Source organism: Acanthopagrus latus, chromosome 1, assembly GCF_904848185.1.
Source record: "Acanthopagrus latus isolate v.2019 chromosome 1, fAcaLat1.1, whole genome shotgun sequence".
NCBI classification, from domain to species: domain Eukaryota; kingdom Metazoa; phylum Chordata; class Actinopteri; order Spariformes; family Sparidae; genus Acanthopagrus; species Acanthopagrus latus.
The window spans coordinates 24,699,600-24,719,003 of NC_051039.1; the positions used below are offsets into that span (position 1 = coordinate 24,699,600).

The 19,404-nt window shown below is 42.3% G+C and overlaps 2 protein-coding genes across 4 annotated transcripts; one reads left to right on the top strand and one right to left on the bottom strand.

Moving 5' to 3' along the window:
• Positions 1-749: 749 nt before the first annotated feature.
• Positions 750-15,999, top strand: micall1a (MICAL-like 1a). 3 transcript variants are annotated; one of them, XM_037098398.1, is made up of 16 exons: positions 750-932; positions 4,507-4,555; positions 7,278-7,419; positions 7,604-7,704; positions 8,915-9,060; positions 9,737-10,326; positions 10,422-10,482; positions 10,665-11,095; positions 12,440-12,831; positions 12,913-13,047; positions 13,174-13,300; positions 13,400-13,490; positions 13,797-13,870; positions 14,143-14,257; positions 14,355-14,401; positions 14,495-15,999. In XM_037098398.1, the coding sequence occupies exons 1-16, from the start codon at positions 787-789 to the stop codon at positions 14,632-14,634; spliced, it is 2,787 nt and encodes a 928-aa protein (XP_036954293.1). In that variant the 5' UTR covers positions 750-786; the 3' UTR covers positions 14,635-15,999. The 3 variants fall into 3 exon arrangements, with proteins under 3 accessions (XP_036954293.1, XP_036954299.1, XP_036954308.1); XM_037098404.1 differs by having other exon boundaries at positions 12,482-12,831; XM_037098413.1 differs by lacking the exons at positions 750-932; positions 4,507-4,555; positions 8,915-9,060 and having other exon boundaries at positions 7,281-7,419.
• Positions 16,000-16,138: 139 nt separating this feature from the next.
• c1h22orf23 (chromosome 1 C22orf23 homolog) lies at positions 16,139-19,194 on the bottom strand. The gene is made up of 7 exons (XM_037098458.1): positions 19,036-19,194; positions 18,395-18,488; positions 18,216-18,278; positions 17,844-18,020; positions 17,604-17,741; positions 16,584-16,684; positions 16,139-16,333 (listed from the first exon to the last, which is right to left on the bottom strand). Exons 2-7 carry the CDS (start codon positions 18,486-18,488, stop codon positions 16,193-16,195), a joined length of 714 nt encoding a protein of 237 aa, XP_036954353.1. The 5' UTR covers positions 19,036-19,194; the 3' UTR covers positions 16,139-16,192.
• Between the last annotated feature and the right edge of the window lie 210 nt (positions 19,195-19,404).

A 19,404-nucleotide genomic window follows, 5' to 3' on the forward strand; every position in this document is an offset into this window, starting at 1 on the left:
GGCTGGGATGGCTTGGCAGCGGCGCGGGGCTGATTTGATTAATCGGGACTGTCCGGGGTGTATTTTCTACAGCTGCTGTAATTTGGTGGACGGCGAAGGGCGTCTCGAGTAGCGCGTGGTGTAGCAGACTCTGTGTCCAGCGTTTTTAAACAGCCTTCGCAGTCACTGCACCAACAGACAAAAACCGTGCAGGGGTCTCGCTCAAGGAGGAAGCTATCACCTCTGCTTCGACTCAAACTACAACATCGCCCGAAACAGGGAATGACCATTCTCACAGTGCCCGAGCTGACTTAAAAGAAGCAAACCTACAAAGGCTGCACACAGGCTAGCAGCAGGCTCGTGTATCCACCTTAGCTAACATAGTTAGCCAAGTTGACTACGTTGAACTTTGTTGGCAAGCGTTCGTTATCAACCGTGGATATCAGTCGTGTTTTTCCCCGGTGCTTCTGACCAAAGTACCGGTTTAGATGCAGTCATCGCTCTCTGAATAGCTCGGCACAGGAGATAAAGGGGGAGACATAATGCATTTTGTTGTTGCAAAAGTTAGCTAACATCCAGCTAGCTCGCAAGCCATGCTAGTGTTAACTTGACTCACTGGCCGCTGATGAATGTATCGAAACGGAATATCGGGTGTTGCCGGGTTAGCTGTCGCCTCTTCACTGAAACGCAGCTGATGAGTCGTTCATGACTGAAGAAAATACTTTGTGTGTTGTCTCCTGTCTCACCTGGGACAAAGAACACTCGATTTTTATTTGAAAGGAATACTTGGATATCTATGATAACAGTATGATGGGATCTCTGAAGGCTCTCCAGGAGTGGTGTCGGATCCAGTGTGAACATTACAACGATGTGGAAATAAAGGACATGTCAACGTCCTTTCGCGACGGGCTGGCGTTTTGTGCCATAATACATCGTTACAGACCTGAACTGATGTAAGTAACCCGAATCCTGAAGATGTTACATTTTAAATTAATATGCAACGAGAGAACAATTTACAACGGTTTATTTTATCTGTAACGCACATTACTGTGACAAACAGGATTCAGCTGGCTGAAGGTGGACACATATTAAAGAGTGACACACTGCTTACTCTTGTCGCTGAAATTGGGTACAAGTACTTTATTAATAAGTTTGTTAATCCATTCATCAAATACTGTAAATGTAGACCCAAAGCCGGATCATGAACTCATCTGTACCCCAGATTAATCCGTGAGAAGTTTTTAAAGACTGGGATTATGTAAGGCTCCTGTAAACAAAGATAAGAGGTTTTTCTGTTTTTAAATAGATTTTAAGCAGAAAGCTTTCTACAAAACACTACATTAACATGGCTGATTTTGATATCACTAGAGGTTAGACAACTGAACACATGCCATTATTATTTAGTTTTATTTGTCATTGTGTGTTTTAAGTCTTATTTGGGGTCTATTATATCATGGCCTGAAACACCAGTAAAAGTATTGTTATGAACATTGTACAGTGAGAAGCCATTGTGCTGTAATTAACTCAGGCCGACAAGCTATGTCCTGTCTGTAACAACACAACCCTCCTCTCTGCATTTCACACCTACACACACACACAGGGCAGAAACTACCACAAAAACACAACCACAGTAGCAGGGTGACTTAACATAACTTAATATAGAGACGAGGGTTCGCAGATGTTTTGGTGGAGTCCACAAACAGCAAATCTCTTACTCACAGAGTGACTGACACTTGATAAGTGAGTGACCAGCCTTTGTTTTTCTCAGATATGATTCTGGAACTTGTGCGTCGAGACAGGTAAATCATTTGATTCAAAACATGTCCAGTAGGTCATCGATGGACAGAGAATGTCTGACCCTCATATGACTCACAGTGGACACGCATTTCTGTGGAAAAGCACTGGTCCTGTATAGCACAATGTGACTATATAGCTGAGTGGGTAGTGCATACTGTTGACAGCACCGGGATTAGTGGTTTGATTCCGTGAGAGACAAGTCAACAACCCTTGTTTTTGTAGGAGGAGGTTGTGTAAAAGCATCCACTGAATGACATGTAATGTCCCTCGTTTTTCCCAGAGGAAATGCTGCGGTGTGATGGAATCAGTTTGGGCAATAAGCATCTTGCCCATGCTGCTGACCTCTCAGGTGGTCCAGACATTTGTGAACAAATTGGACTACGCTTGGATGGTCATAGAGCAAACATTCACTGGACAAGTCACAGAAAGACAAGTCAGTGAAGTGGAATATATCTGCCAACACAGCACAGCAGTGGAGCTGAAATTAAGAGAGTGGGCAAATCCTAAACACCCAGGCTTTCAAGCTCTACCTCCTCAATTTGTGGCCCAGCATGCCTTCCTGTAAAGCTGCAGTGGCCCAACTGAACTCGCTCTGATCCAGACAGACAGTCAGTCAGGCTAATCTGCAGCTGAGACCTCCGCCTGTCAAACTGGATTTAGGTCTAATGTTGGGCCAGGCCATTGTAGCGCTGGCCTTCTCTCTACAGCCAGTGCATCCTCATCCAGATACATCACACTGAAGCACAGTGGAGACGTGAGCACAGCAAATGGCCTTGTCTAAGTTTCAGCCGAGGCCAGAGGTCACTCTGCCCACTGGAGAGTGAAGTGGTATGACTGAGGGAAATCGCTCATGAGCTTGTTAACCATGGGATTTGTGTGCACTAAGGCCTTACAGAAAATTTCAAAACTGTATTCATGATGTGGACATTTTGATTGAAAAAATTGGCTTTGGACGTCTATTCAGTCACTTTAGAGGGAAGTAGTTGATTGTTGAGTCTCATTCCCAGATTGTCCAATACGGATGCTGGTTTGGGCCAAGTCACCAACTCAAAACTACTGTTTTTGGGATTGAGACTCAATAATAACTATCATTTTCTGTGATCGCTCCCCTTTAACAGAGCAGTCGAGCAGCAATCTCACAACACAATAAGTTACATAGGCATAGATAATCTATTTTGGCTCTAACGCTGAAAGATAATATTACATATCTGCATTTGCTTGGTGCTCTGTGCCCTATTTAATCCAGTTATTCATTTTATTCAGGTTTAGGATTTTGTACAGTGATTTAGAATAGAAAAAAAAAAACTTTTTTAGGGTGATGATTTCATGAAATATGAAGACAGACATTCAGATGTTTATTTCAAAACCTCAAAAGAAGCTTCAAATGTAAAGGCTGACATCCAGCTCAGCCTGTGTACATGTAGCCAGCTCCTGTTCAGACTTTTTCGTGCAATGTGTCAGTGCAAACGGTCTCGTCATCTACTTGGTTTTACTTTTGAGTTTTCCCATGTCCTCTCTGCATTGAAATTTGTCTCCACAGGGAACTTCACTTGCGTCACATACTCTTCTACGAAAACTACTGATTTTGATGTGTTTATAAGCTAAATCCCAAATCCTGTATGCTCTCGCACAAATTTGTCCATCAGACTGAGCCAGCTTTTGTAGATGTACCAGTTTGCCCAGGTTTTAATCATGTGGATTTTAAGTGCCTCACACACACAGACACACAGACACACAGTCACACAAACTGGTCCTCAGCAGTCCTCTTTCCCAAAATAAACCTCGGAGTGAGACTCTGAGTCACAGTGGATTAGGTTCGCAATTTGGATCACACACTGTGCTTCATCATCCATGACAGTGTCTGCCGGTGCTGTCTGTTCTGTGAGTGTCAAGAACTCTACTCAGGACAGTTTGGCAAAGTGGCTGCAGCTCCATCTGTGTTGGTAGATCTGACACAGTGGACTTGTTTTGACATGATCTTGACATTAGAGCTGCTGCTCGGTGTGTTTGTGGCCATGGGAACTAGATTAGAGAGAACAGAGGTCACTTTGTGTGGCTCCAACACGGAGCTCATTCACAGGGTTTTGCCTCCTTGAGTGTTCCACATGGTTTCCACAAGCTCTCACCAGGGTCACGCTGGGTTTTTCTTCCGCCATACTGTTGTCCTACTGTTACATAGTCGTGTCAACACTCGTGTACTTGTGCACACAGCCACACTTTCATCCCAGAACACCTCAGACATTTTCCAGTTTTACTGCAGGATGTTTACTGGTGAGAGGTCTGGCTTTAGTTACCCGCTGCAGGCATTTCAAAGCAGAGCCTTGTAATTATCAGCCCATCAATCCTGTTTGATGCTTCTTTTCCCTTTGTCCTGGCAGATTTTTTTTACATCAGGCATCATTTATATGTGGTTTGGGAACACTTGTCAGCCGTCAGCGAGATTAACTGCTCACCATTTCTGTCCGTCATGCACTCAAGCCAATAATAGCATTTTGATGGTTCATAACACAAGTGGAAATAGGTCGGCAAGCTAAATACAGTTCCGCCCTGTATCAGCATGGCTTGGACAGTTACAGTATTTCTTTATGGTCTACTGCAGGAGTCCTGATGTAAAAGGAGATACTATGGTTTGTGGTTGTTGCAGTTATATAACTGTACACTGACTGCCTATTGCTGTGCCCTATCTCTTGATTTGAATTTTAACAACTATTTTCTGTCTTGTAATTCCAGAGACTTCAGCTCATTGTCTAAAGAGAATGTCTACGAGAACAACCGATTGGTGAGTCAGCTTTACATCTATATGTCTTGTTGGTGTGTCTACATTCTACAGATACATGTAGATTTGGCCTTCAATTTTTAAGTCAGGAATAAATTACATTTTTGTTATATATGTTTTTATATCCAACATCTCTGACACTAGTAGAGTCAGCCCCGGTACCAGGCAGTTGATCATCCTCATGCACAAAGGATAAGTGTCTATAAGTGCACCTGCGGGCTACCGCTACACTAACTGTGTTTTGATTTCTCAAATGCAAAATATGTATTTTCTGCAAGTCGGGGGCTCAAACAATGACAACAGAAGATGTGATTTGCTGACATGAAGTACCGTGGCATCATGGGAGTTTTTGTGTTCATTGCCAAAAGTGGAAAATCTATCTGAGGTGGTTTATGTTTGAGTTCATGGAAATGTTAATGTGTTACGTTTAATATAATGTACACAACTCAACAACATATGTAATAAAGGTTTTTAGATTATAGCTTTAACAGTCCTATGATCTTGTGTTGCATAATTGTTTCATTTTGTGTGACAGTTGGTGAAGGGAGGGTCACCTATGAACTCATTCATGTTATTAACTCAGCTCCAGGCGATGGCAGTGTTACCACCCTTGCTTTATTCAGCTGTAAAGTTATTAAGTCATATGAATGCATGCAGCTGTGGCGGGTGTGACTTCAGTGAATTTGACTGTATGTGTGCAGAGAAGTGTTACTTAATCCTGGTGGAGCCTGTCGAGGGCAAACTGGGAGGGTGAGGAAGACAGAGCATTCATGATCACACAAAAAAGTTCCTGACATAAGCCTGTGGAGAGAGGATGTAAAGAGGATTTCAAGTGCAAAAGTGCTGAATTTGCGGTTTATTACAAGTCAGTGGACTGAAACCAGAAAATAAGTTTTTTAAAATCATATTTCCTCTGTTGGGTTTTTCCATATCGTCTGTAAGCCAACAGAACATTGGTGGAAGAAATGGGAGCCTCCTCCTTTTCAGTCTGAGCTAAGCTTTGGCAGCTCTCAGCTGCTGTTTACATTCTTTTGATCCTACAGCCTTCAGAGAAAGTGGTAGCTGGTGGTTGCACCAGATACCAACTGTCACTGTGCTCAGTGTCCTTTTTTTATATAAATAAAGCAAGTAATTCCCTGTTCCCATAAGGCCTAACCTGAGTGAGAAATCTATGACTATAAATGGGAAAAATACCCAAACCTGGGTCAGATTTTACAGCTATCAAGCCAGATTTGAGCGCCTTAAATTTGGTTGTCACTGTCCTTGTATTATTTCAGTACCCCTACATACAGGAGACATATTTACAGGAGTCTGTTCTCCACAACTAACCCATGTTTAACCCTGTTGACTGCCGTCACAGGTTGAGTTACATCATGTAGGTAGAAAACAAGTGTCAGTTCCAGTTCCCTCTGCTTGCTCACATTCAGCTTTTCACTTATCAGTGTACTCTCACACAATTTTTGATATGAAAATCAAGCTAATAGAATGCAAACAAGCTAACATAAAGGTGACATTGATCGAAAATGTAGCCGATTTGCCTCCCAGCAGTCATGTAAACTGTCACAAGAGTAGGTACACTACAAGCACACACACCAAAGTTTATAAGACTGTTGTGAATGTGATTGTGTGACTGTTATCTTGTAATGAATCTAATATTTACATATAAGAGAGGGACAGACTGAAAAAGACTTGGCACATAAGCAGGGCTGCAACTATGTCCATTAATGTGTCGATTATTTTCTCAATGAAACGATGGTTGTTTGGTCTACAAAATGTCTAAAAAAAGTTGATTGTTTGTTGTGGTATTTTCAAGGATGGCATACTGACTGTTTTGGAGGATTATGACCTGTTGTAGCTGTGAACCTGTGATTAATGTCAGTGCAGTCAAATGCATTTTGATCAATATGGGTTTAGCTCCAATTTGTTGGCTGGATTATTTCAGTGTTGTGTGACTGCCAACGATTGTATCTGTGTTATATAACCTTACTCGCGCTCTCATTTCTTGAGTGGAATTTTTCATTAGACTGAGGGTTATCCTCGAAGGACAAAACATTACACTATGAGCAAATGACTGGTGTTTTGGCAGCAGATCAGATTATTGAAGGCATTTGGCGGTTGGTTGACTGTGCCAAGCATTTGAGGACATAATTCTATCTTCAGTGTCTGCGTGTTTTGCATGGAAACAAATGACTTCATTTCTGTGAATACCCAGATTTCAGTTTGAGTTAAACATTTTCATTTTAGGCCGTAACTTGACATCCTGAACAAACCATACATTGTCACTCACCCATACTGTTATCAAGCCATGCACATAGTTTTGTTTTTTATCATATCAGATATCATTCTTCTGTGCTAACCCAATGCAATGAAGTTAAATGGACTTTTGTTTGTGCTGCACCAAGCACTGAAGAGTAATATTTTCACAAACATTGTGCCTGTCACTCAGGGTGATCCACTTCACACAGTGTCCATTGCAGCCCCTTTTTCCCATAGAAATAATCCCAACACACTTGAGGCAAACCAGACCAAAATGCTGCAGTCTGTTTAAATATTAATAATGGGGAAGTGATGATAGTTAGAATAATCAGATAACTGCCGTTGGCTACAATTGGCAGTCATTTTGATAATCATGTGACATGTATGTAAAACAGTGCATAAAGGGCCTCAGATACTAAATCTGCCTGCTCCTTTCCAACCTTTTCTCTGTGTTTTTGCTTCATGATAGGCATTTGAGGTGGCAGAGACAGAGCTGGGGATACCTGCCCTGTTGGATCCAGAAGACATGGTGTCCATGAAAGTGCCTGACCGGCTCAGCATCATCACATACGTCTCTCAGTACTACAACTTCTTCAACAACAAATCTCAAGGTGCATACACTACACTAAATTAAATCAAAGCAGTGGGAACATAAAAAAATATATATAATCTTTTTAAATTACAGTTAATTTAATGTTTTTTTTACTTCATCTGCTGTTAGCATGTTTGTTATCCAGTCTATCCACAATCCTCATCATCTTCAAATATTTAACAGATGCTTTCCTTTTTCTGCAGCCAACCCCCCTTGCATGAAAAGGCTGAGTTCTGTCGGTCTTAATGAGCCAGCCCAGAAAAGGCCCCCGACCCCTTTGGAAGACAAAGTGGTTGAGTCTGAGGTAAGAACAGGACTTGACACCAGGAGAAAGGCGTAGAGATGAGCAGGAATTACCCTGTGCATGTGTTGATTGGCTGATTATGTATTTTAAGAAAAACTGCTTCACTGAACTCCATTATCTCTGCATGATACTCTACTTGAGCTGCATGTTATCAAGCTGTATTTTTTTTTAAGCAATATTTTGTTTATGATGTCCTTTGGAGGCCTGGATAAGCACACTGAAACCTCACATATTTTTCTGGTAGAATACTGGTGTGTCTCTGAAGCCTTGGATTATCTAAGGATCATTCTGCATGTGCTATTTGGGGGTATTAAGTCATCAGATCTGTACAATACAAATCCCATCCTGCCATTGCAGCACAACAGTGTACAATATCCACTTGAGGATTTTGTAATTACTGCTTCCTCGTGTGGGCTTTGTGTTGCACAGCTGGGGAAAAGCAAAGCAACAGAGGTAGAGTCTATAAAGATAGCCTCTGTATCCTGTCTCTCTTCTCTTTCGCATGCCTTCAACTTCTTTCCTCCATCCCCAATACTCCCATGTACTGGCATCTTCCACCTCAACTCCCCCCCACCCCCCTCTTCAGATGGAAATCCATTCCACTCCCTCCTCTTCCTGCTCTTCTTCCTCCTCACATCTGATCCCCCCTCCACTCTCTGGTCCTGAGCCTAGGCAGTAGGATGGGGGGTGGGGGTGGGTTAGAGGAGATGAAAGCAAAACAGTTAGGTCAGTCTTTTTTTAACCACCTCTTGTACATTAAAGACTAACAGTAATACAATCCTAACACTGTGTGCCAACCTTTGCCGCTGCTAAACCCCTTTTTTACTTAACGCTAATAAAAAGAGCCAAAAAATGAAATGCCTGAAAGCGAAATATCAATCTTTAATATCAATCATAGCCGAAATCTGTGACTCCCAGAGGCACTAACCTGAGCTGTTTGGATTTTGATACTAATATAAACTTTGCTATCATGACACTTTTTTTTGTATCAATTGATGATGTTTTGAACTGAAAAATAAATGCAGTAATGAGCCACATCAAATCATGAGCAGTAGATTCAGCTAGCTAAACAGAATGAACAATCCACATCCTGAAATCCTGACTCCGTGTTTGATCTCCCCCTCCCCCATTACTCTCCATCTTCCCCACTTCCCCTGACGTCTCCGCCCTGTCCCCTCCCTGCGAACAACGTCCCGGTCGCTTGCATTAGCCGAGCCAGCACTCGCAGGCAGGTGTGGAAGCGGTTGCAGTCAAGCGCAATACGCTCAGCAGCACCTGCGCTGCCTGCCAGAAACATGTCCACCTGGTGCAGAGGTTTCTGGTGGACGGCAAGCTCTACCACCGCAACTGTTTCAGGTGAATACTGCAGCTTTTGTCTACCTCTGTGTAATATAGACTTTTATTTTCCCCAAACCTATGAGTGAATCTGTGGAGGCATAACAACAATTCTGACAATGCAATGAAAAAATACTTCTCTGATTGGCTTTAAGTGATGATCCTTACGGTTCTTATTACAAAAGAGCAGCTGGTTTATCTATTTACAGAGCAGGTGGCCACATAAAAGTCGAACACAATAAACTATCTCTGGTAATAATGTCCACCGAAAATTATTCCCTTGAGACACTATTTTGATTGGATTAATCACACTAAATTATTCTTAAGAACTGTAGTACATTGGTTAAGTCTCATTCCCAGGTTGTCTTATACCAACGCTTTGGACTGGTGATACATTGTATCTATCTTCTCCATTCATTGTTTAAAATTGATTAAATACAGATGATATCCAACTGGAATTGCTTTCATTGGTCCGGGACATTGAAATCCTCCAGGACAGGGACAGTAATTTCAGTAACCTATAACCTGTAAATACAGCAGTTGGCTTGGCTAAAAAAGCACTGGCCATAAATATTGGATTGCTGGATTTGATTTCAAGAAAACCTTAAGGATTGCAACTTTATAACTTCATAACTTTTATCAGAAATCTCTGAGCTGTTGAAAATCTCTCTGTTGTCCTGTGTTGTTGTTGTCTCAGGTGCATAGAGTGTCACAGCACTTTACTTCCTGGATCCTACAAATTAGAGAGCATCTCTGGGGCGTTGGTCTGTACACATCACCTTGCAAGGCATGCCTCAGCCAATCAGAACGGTCGGCCAGATCTTAGTAAGAGACCAGTAGGATTTCAGTCCACCAGGATTGGTCGCAGCCCAGTTCCTCACGCCTCGCCCTCAGACAGCGATCAGGCAAAAACTCCTTCTCCAGTAAGCCAAACAAATGATACCGACATGCCTACCAATGACTCTGTGACAGTGACTACAACTACAACAAATGAAGCAGACACTTCGGGAAAAGCTAAAGACATGGATGGCAGCGGAGAGACAGAGGAGAAACCACGCTCTTCTCCTCCTCCCAACCCTTTTGATGAGAGCGATGAAGAGGAGGAAGAGGAGAAAGAGGAAGATACTCAAACACCAGCCAAATTAACAACAAATGGAGACCTCCCTTCTACACCTGTCACTCATCTTGAAGGTGCAAGTCGGCCAGTCCCAGCACCGCGCAGGGTTTCTGAGCCAACCCCTCCTCCTCGTCCTGCCCCTCGTGTTCGGCTTCTCCGTACAGCAGACGGTACGGTCGGTGCATACTTACTGCAGAATATAAATGAATTTATATGAAAATAGGATCTGTTAATGTTTATCCTCACATTTTACTTCATATAACAGGTGAAAATCAAAAGCCTCCGACTCCTCCCAAACCTCGAGAAAGATCACAGTCTCCTGGAAGGTAGCTGAGCTCCTTTTCTGTTCATTGGCACCATTTCATCGACCTTACTCATATCATCATAGTCTATCTCTGTTTGCTGCATGTACTGTATTTGCTTGCCCCTCTGTGCCTCCATTTTGCTGTATTTTGTCACCTTCCCCTCTGTGAACCCTCCATCCCTGTTTGTCTATCTCACTGTCCAGCCTGTCCAGTGGCACCCATAAACCCAAAGACCCACCTTGGCTCGCCCTGGTCCAATCAGATTCCAAGAAGAAGAAAGCCCCTGCCCCTCCCCCTGCTGGACTGGCAACACCTCCCAATACAGGCTCTCTGTCCTCTCTCAAAGGGGATGGCTCCAGACCCAGCACGCCCCCTCCGCCCGCCAACCCATTCGATGAGGACGACGATGATGAAAATAATGAGGTAGAGGAGGAAGGGGGAAGTGAAGGAGGTGCGGTTCCTGCTTCAGTCGCGGCTAGTCACCCATGGTATAGCATCACTCGGGCAGCTGATGCGAGCGGCGGAGACACGCCCCCAAGTGGAGGAAGCTCGTCCCGCTCTGCCAGCCCGGGTAGCACCAAGAATAAGAAACGACCAGCACCTCGTGCTCCGCAGCCACCTGCTGGTAGCCAAGGTCAGTTAAATCAGCATTACATTTTCTTAACATCAGACTGTGCTTTCAATCCGTTTCTTCTGCCTTGCTTTGTCAAAACAATATCATACATTTTAACACCAGTTAGTCTGTACTTCAGAGTTGTGAATACATGCCAGGGTTCCAGGTTAAAGCTTTTTCTGAGCAGGCAAACGAGTCAGAAATCTATTTGACTAAAGTAAATTGTTTGATGACTGCTAATAAATGAAACAAATAAATCAGGAAAAGTACATATTGATTTATTTGTTTCATTTATTAGCAGTTATCAAAGACCAAAGATAAAATGAATGTAAAGTTATTTATTTAGTTTCACCCCATCCTCCAGTCTTCATCTGCTGCCACTGAAAACACATTGATTTTCAACCTAATGTTAGGGTGTCAGAATTTTAGCCATTTCTAAACATATGTTCAATTTATTGGATCAGATGAAATGGGACAAAGTGAAGGTCAAAGTTTTGTTTCACATACAGTTAGCTGAGCTTGGCCTGCAGCATATGACATGCATGTTGTATTGGACTGAGGTCATTTTGACTTGGCTAGCCAAGAACTCATCTTTATGTCCTAAAATCCTTTGATTGCTTTGGATGTTAATATAGGATTATTGTCTGTATGATGAATTAGATCCAAAGATTGTTGATGCATTTACTTGCACTTGCATGTTTGAGCAGACAAGGAAATGTCTTGTGTCTTCTGGTAACCCTCTGAGTTTCTCCTCATGGCCTCTCATGTTTTCACATTAGTCAGCTACATCCATTGGAGTGTTTTTGGTTTGTTGTGCTGGCACATTTTGTACAGTCTGTCATCCACTACGAAAGGCTGAGTTTATATTGTAATCTTGCCTCATAACGGTGTACCAAACAGTTAATTTAATCTATTATTTTAACTGTCTCTGATTGTTCAGCCACACGATAGACCGTCTCCTTCACTAACAATACCACATCCTCTTCCTCTCTGACATGTCCTCACATTGAGCGACAATATCCGACACCCTAAATTTGCAAAAGTCACACCTTGCAAGAGCTTCTACCCTTTTGCTTTCACTTTTGTACATCAACTGTGAAACACAAAAAACCCCTTTTAACGTTGAAGTACATGTAAACCATATGTGAAGTGCTCCAAATACTAAATAGTTAACTTGATGAGGATTCAAACACCCTCAGTTTAAAGTGTAAGTTGAACCAATACAATAAGTACAAAGAGTTGGATGTTGTATACACAGAATTATGCTCATAGTGTTTTTTGTTCTATCTCCATCCTCTCTCTATTTCAACTACTTTGATTCCCAATTCTTTTCTTGTTTTTTGCTAAACCTTCTTTCCCGTTCAGTTCTCTCTCACTCTCAGACCTCCTCTTGCTCTCCCTCTCCAGCTCTCAGCACAGAGAGTCTTTCCTCTGGCTCAGACCACAGCTCCTCCCAGCCCCCGTTGGGTGGCAGTGCCAGCAGCGACCAGCAACACCCCTTCACCAAGAGCGTCTCGGAGCCTTCCATCTGTTCACCGTGCGACTCGGCAGCCTCTCCTTCGTCCTCCTCCACTGAGCTTCTGCCTCATCCCTCCCCAAGCCCCCACCCTTCGCCCATGCCTTCAAATGCCAGCTCAGCTCCAGCCACTCCACAGACCGGTCGCAGCTTAGGGAGCAAAGGGCCCGGGGCACCTCCACCGCGACCCCCGACAACCCCCAGCCCATTGGCCTCAGGAGCAACCCAATCAAACAATAAGGTAGTAGGAGAAACTCCAAATAAAATGAGATAAAGTAACACATTTTGCACAATATACATTGTATGTCTTTCTTCATTTTAGCGGATCTGTAAGGAGAACCCATTCAACAGGAAAGCTTCTCCCTCCCCTGCCAAATCCAAAACCAGACCACCAAAAGGCCCTCGTCCTGCCCGACCCCCGGCCCCCGGCCATGGCTTCCCTCTTATCAAACGCAAGGTACAAAAACTAAAGACAAACATGCACTGTATTCTGTAGCATTAAAAAAATGTGTGGACTGGATGTTTCCACTTCAGTGTCAAACAAAGGGGAAGAAGTAATCAAATGATACAAAAATCCGTCCAGGTGCAGTCGGATCAGTACATCCCAGTAGAGGACATCCACGGGGAGATGAGTCAGCTGGAGAAGCAGCTGGATGAACTGGAGCAGAGGGGAGTGGAGCTGGAGAAGAAGCTGAGAGACAACCCTAATGGTAACTCATCGCACGTCACTAAAATGCTGCCACTGGTCAAATAATAAAAGTATAGGATTGTAACCTAAATTAAAAAAAAAAACTCTTTTGCGTTTACAGATGAGGATGAGGAGCACCTGCTGGTGGACTGGTTCACTCTCATTCACGAGAAACACCTTCTAGTTCGACGAGAAGCTGAGCTAGTCTACACGTAGGTATCAGACTGCAGCAAGGGCCAAATGTTTGAAGATTTTGACCTCAGTGCCAATCAGGCCCACTCGTAAACTCCTCAGCCATGGCCAACTTGTACAGTCCAACTAATGAGCAAAGTTCCTCTGATGTTTTTACCACAGTCTGGAGAAAAAACATCAAACAGGACCAGTTATTTAAGGAAGATGAGATGTTTTCTTTGTTGCAACTGCAAATTTAAATCAAGAGTTTACGTTAAAGTAAAGCAGAAAATTGGAGGTGATCCGTGTCTAACGTTATGTACTGTGTAAATTGTTGCTCATTGTAGAGCAAAGCAGCAGAACCTGGAAGAAAGGCAAGCTGATGTGGAGTACGAGCTGAGGTGTCTTCTCAATAAACCAGGTTTGTTTGGCCTCATGTTCAGAAAACGTACAATCAAATGTATTCCAAGTTTGTGTAATTCTTAACGCACTTCACTTGTACATCTAAGCATAGGTTAAGTTGTCAAATGAAATGACAGTGTTGCACGTGGATTCAGTAACACCTGTGATTTGCATTTATGTTTAAACTTACTGATGCTCTACTGTTCTTTCAATGAGTCAAAAAGTGCTCAAACACAAAATCCAAAGTGTAAGAATTAATTTTGTGTATCTTCTTCCATCTTCCTTCCTCAGAGAAAGAGTGGACGGAGGAGGACAAGAGTCGGGAGCAGGAGCTAATGGCTGAGCTGGTTACCATCATTGAGCAGCGCAACCAAATTGTCAACAACATGGACCAGGACAGGCAGAGGTAATCAATGGCTGGCAGCTTACCGTGTGTCTCTGCACTCTGTATTGATCAGTCATACTTTGCAACTCCCAGCAATCTAAAAGTCATTCTGTCACAGGGAAGAAGAGGAGGATAAACTTATTGGAGCCATGCTGAAGAAAAAAGGTATGAAGAAGAGTAAGCTCTTAGGATTGGATACGATTTTAGACTTCTGTGTTCCTTAACATTGTGTATTTTTTTATTTTCATCTTCATCAAGACTTCCATAAGGATCCGGAGGGTGAACAGCAGCAGCAGCAGAAGAAAAAAGGGGCAAAGTTCAAACCCATTAAGGTGCTGAAGAGGCTGAGCCATAAAGCAGAGCCAGGCAAGAGCCCCCGCAAGGAGAAAACACCGTAGAAAGGACACCTTATCCTCCAAGAGGATATGAGACTTTTTTTAACAAGACTAAGGAAAAGACAGAAGGGTGTGAGAAAATAAACATCAAGTCAAGAAGAAAAGATGACATCTCCTTTTAACTGTCATTAAAATGACTTGAAGCGCAGCCCAGAATCCACACCTTGCTCACATCTTACTTTGCTGACTCTTTTCAGTTGTGACTTTTAAAGAGACGGTGTGACGACTCGACCGCTTTATGAGCTGACGTGTTTGTTCGAGCTCTGACCTCTCAAGCCAGCAGGTTTCTAAATCACTGTACTGATTGGTTATATGTTGCTTCACTATCTTTGCATAGCACAGTGTGTCTGTCCCTGTAGGCCTTTATCAAGGCTCAGCAAAGGTGTGATTCAAGAGTTCACTTTGAATGAATCAGTTGGATGCAAGTTGATCCCTGATAGCTATGAGTTTGTAATGATTTTACTCTGCTCCTGACTTGCACTCCTTAATTCCAAAGGTCAGTAGATGGATAACTGTGAAGGTTTCACGTCATGTCTGGTTTGATCCTGTGGTACTAGTGAAAGGAGAATGTTTTGAAGATAAATTCTGCTTTAAATTTCGCAACATCTACCCTTGAAATGCTCAATCAACAGTGGATACCTAAGCTCTACCAGCTGCTACGTTATAATGTTGATTTCCTTGTTTTTTAGTTTCCTCAGTCATAGTTTTGCGATGGTGTCATTTGTGTAAATGCATATCAGCAAAGAAGTGGATACACATTATTTATGAGTGACTATGTCAAAATCAGATTGATGTAGAAAACGTGAGGTCTGGAGGAAACCGAAAGTGTTCAACTTCAGACGTGTTCAGAAGTTTATTAACATGAAAGGTCACACATGCAATAATGATATTAGAATAGGCAGACAAAAGTATTTTAACAAAGTTAGCATAACAGTTTGTAACAGTTTTAACCAGTGGGGGGGAACAGGAGTATGCAATCATTCATTTCTATTTTACTATGCCTTTCTGTGTTATTCCATGTTTTGCCTTAAAAGTGGATAGGAAAAAAAAAACGTGTTAATATTGTTTGTACGAGTGCCATTTATTTAACTGCATATGTGTATGTGCGTCATTTGTTCAAGCTAATGTAAATGTCAGTATGTTTACTCATTCTGTTCCTGTTCTGTCCGTTAGATTGTCTGTTTGTCCTCCATTTTAAATGGTAATCTCTGTTGTGTCTGTGTTTCTGCTCTGTGCCTGTCCTCTTGTCCAGCTGAAACCAAGGGCTGTAGTGTCACATTTCTGTCAGCTATACATGGTCCTAAAACGGCAGCGGTATAATAAAAATACTGACACTGGAAGGCAGAGGAATAAAATAACTTAATGAAAGTATGTTTTGGTGAATTTAATGCTTTTAACACCTGATGTCTCCTTCACACCTGAGCTGAATTGAAGCACGGTGCACCCGGTCAGCTGGGCACTCGCTGACATCACTACCACACTCATGATAATTAATTCGACACATTCATTCATAATCTGAATCTGAAGTTTTAATGCCTGCACTTTACTTCCAACAGTTCAGTCAGTTACAGTGAGTCTCCCCTCCTCCCGTCTCGTACATGTTCATGTTTGTCTGTTCTGCAGTCGGTTCTTTCCTCTCACATGTCACTGCATCCTTCCTGGCACTGCGGGCCTTGTCCAACAACTCCAGTTCTCGAATTTTCTGAGTTGACACACAGCACAGGTTTTAGTGCAGTTGAACAGAAGGGAGAATAAATAGTCTTAACCTCATTTCTTGAATACAGAATGGTACCTTGATGCCATTTTCAGAATCTATTTTACATTGCTATTGATGTTTATCACCATCTATTTTTATTGTTTAGAAGAACAACACACTGAACATTCATGATGATAAATCAATGAAAAACCCATAACAGACTAATTAGTCCATATGCAAACCATCGGCTGCTTACCAGCGATATCTCTGTGTTGATGATGGTGATGTAATCCCTCTGCCTGCCCAAAGCAGTCATATGTGCCAGAAACTGTCTCCTCTCCTCGATCTCATCCAGAACTACAGAAGAAACAAACAAGTTAATATTAGACTTGCTTAAAGAGCGCTGGATATATTTAGACAAATGAGAGCAACACAGAACAGAATTTCAAGGAATAGTTCTGGTTTCTTTGAAGTGGGGTTACATCATTGACTGTAAAACTAATAATGTCTGTTAGTTTAAATGTATGCTATATTTAGATTAGTTTCACTGCTTAACTTTTAACCACCTGACAGCCTTTTCATACGGAAAACTGAAGTGGTTACATCATCCTCTTGTCAAAGGTGCCAGACTCCTTTGACAAAAACAGTATTTCTTTCCTCAGAGAACACAGGAGTTGATGGAGTCTGACGACACCTTGATCGATTACTTTGTGTTAATTAATTTGTGCGGCATTTATTGTGTTTTCAAGGCTCAGTTCAGATTCACTAAGGTCAACTGATCAGGGGCAGCAGCAGATCAGCAACTCCTGTGTTCTGCAAGGTAAAGTGATCGTGTTTTGTCAAAGGAGATTAATTGCTATGGAGAGAGTGATTGAAAGGCTTCAGTTCCTCATTGGAAAGGGCTGTCTGTTGGCAAGGCAAACACATGGAAGTATTTTAAATATATTGCACAATTAAATTGTTTGTCTTTTTGAGTTTTTATTTCTTTTTTAGGGGATTAAATGATGTTTTGCTGCTTCCTCCGTCCACAGCAGTACATTGCTAAGCTTGGATGGTAATGGTATCTCATAAAATTCCCCTAGAAACACAAAAAACATATCATCCCTTTAATCTAGACTAAATGAATAGAAACAGACTCTGTGTGATCATAACATCTTTCTCTCAAACACAAAACATCTTGATTTAGATATGGTGTGTTTTCTGACAACATTTCCTCTATCTAACAGCAGTTATTGTGACTCTTCTACACCATCTGTTTCTGTGCAGCCACCCTCACCTTCCTGGAATCGGTCCTTTTCCACCACCTCTGGCTTCTGAACATTTTTGAGCATCAGTGCGCGCTGTGCAGCTGTGGGCTCTTCCTGTCCTGTCGCAAAAATATTCTGAAGCCTCCTCTTCTCTTTCTCCAAGTCTCCTAGGGTGAAATAGACAAAGTCATCCAATTGTAGTAATGAGTCTATGAGACTATGATTGTACTAACACAGATAAGAAAACAGTGCCAGCTTCAAGAACATACTTGTAGGACCAGGACAGAACTGTTCTCTGATGTAGCTGTCCCCAGAACGACAGGATTCAGCGCTGCGTCGTCTCTGAAGCGTACAATCCAGGGATTTCTGGACAGATTTACTGCTTTTTGGCCGAGGAGGGGGAGCTGGCACTGCAGGGTGAGATGTCCGTGGTAAAGCTGTTCCATCTTAAGGGGGAAAGTTTAAAAAGTTCATACAGCAGCAAAAGAAACAAAACAACATGCGGTGAACACTTTACCAATTCAAGTATTTCTAACAATATATTAGAAATGTATATATTTGGTCCCTGTGTACAATGCAGTACTCACAAATAATCACCACACTGCACCCCCAAACCACACATCCAGACGCCTCAAACTTACTTTTGAGGCAATTGTTGATCTGGTTTCTCCGGAAGTCGTCGAGCCCAGCTTCCTGCATCATTACTGAGCACCGGGAGAGAGAATGATCACAATTGGAAAATGTATCTGAACATACGTACACCATCATCACTCATGTGTTTCCCATCCACACCAGAATATGAACGAGTGTGTCATCTCACATCTCACTATATCCTGAGTCTCCTTGCTGTACTGGGTGGGTCTGGGGTGGTTCCACAGTCCCCCACCAACTCTGCTCTGTGAGGAGGCCTCCATCTGTAAGAGACGCACAACATCTCTGGGACTTACCTCTGTGTTATCTCTCATACTGAAACAGCTTCAGCAAAATATTTTAACAGACAGACTGTGATGCTTGTGTTATTTTAAGAATAAATCCTAGAGCTGCTCCATAGACACTGAGTGAGTGACAGCTACGTGACACTATGTTAATTTAACTGGTGACATATGGGGGGATTTCAGCTGTATTCACTACTGTCAGGCCTGCATGCAAAAATATGGAATATGTAAAATACAAAGTCTTATCTGCCCAAATGTCCACCATCAGTTAAATTTCTCATACTCTGGGCCTAGAGACACGTGTAATTGCATGTAGTGTCTTATTCCAAAACGTCATCGAAACAGAACAGCGTAGCCTGGCTTAATTTAGGTTAAAGGGCTACATTAAGCTAGTAGCTAACTAGGTAAGTAACAACAGCAACTGATTAACGTCAGAAGGGTAAGAACTTGACTTTACGTAAAGTAGGCGTTTATAAAGGAGGGTTTTAAAGTGACAAGAAATTTAAAGACCTAATGTATACTTTACCTCTTCTCTTATCACTAGTTCCTCCTGAAACACCTGTGCTGATGCTAACGATAGCTAATCACCGCTTCATCGTTGCGAGACCACAACAGTCTGTTGCTATAGCAACCAAGCAGCTACAAAACTTCCGTGCTAAAGACACGGCTGCTAACTGCAGTGACTGCTCCTGATGTCACGGTTTTAAAACAGATAGCGTTGCACCATGACGTTAAATATTTTAATATAACGTTCAGTATATATAAATCACGATAAAATAAGTTGCCGTTGACTTTTTTCTACAGCCGTCGGCACATTGACAACTTTTGGCCACTAGATGGAGACAAAGACAGGTTGTTTTGTTTGTGCTGATACTTGATACTACATGAGTTACTG

What these genes read in the sequence shown, in the direction of transcription:
- micall1a (XM_037098398.1), top strand. Translation starts at nt 787, where the DNA reads ATGATGGGATCTCTGAAGGCTCTCCAGGAGTGGTGTCGGATCCAGTGT. An exon ending in ACAAAGTGGTTGAGTCTGAG is followed by an intron (nt 7,705 to 8,914) that starts GTAAGAACAGGA and finishes CGCTTGCATTAG; the next exon opens with CCGAGCCAGCACTCGCAGGC. An exon ending in ATGGACCAGGACAGGCAGAG is followed by an intron (nt 14,258 to 14,354) that starts GTAATCAATGGC and finishes ATTCTGTCACAG; the next exon opens with GGAAGAAGAGGAGGATAAAC.
- c1h22orf23 (XM_037098458.1), bottom strand. Translation starts at nt 18,488, where the DNA reads ATGGAGGCCTCCTCACAGAGCAGAGTTGGTGGGGGACTGTGGAACCAC. An exon ending in GACTCAGGATATAGTGAGAT is followed by an intron (nt 18,279 to 18,394) that starts GTGAGATGACAC and finishes CCCGGTGCTCAG; the next exon opens with TAATGATGCAGGAAGCTGGG. An exon ending in AAAGGACCGATTCCAGGAAG is followed by an intron (nt 16,685 to 17,603) that starts GTGAGGGTGGCT and finishes TTTCTTCTGTAG; the next exon opens with TTCTGGATGAGATCGAGGAG.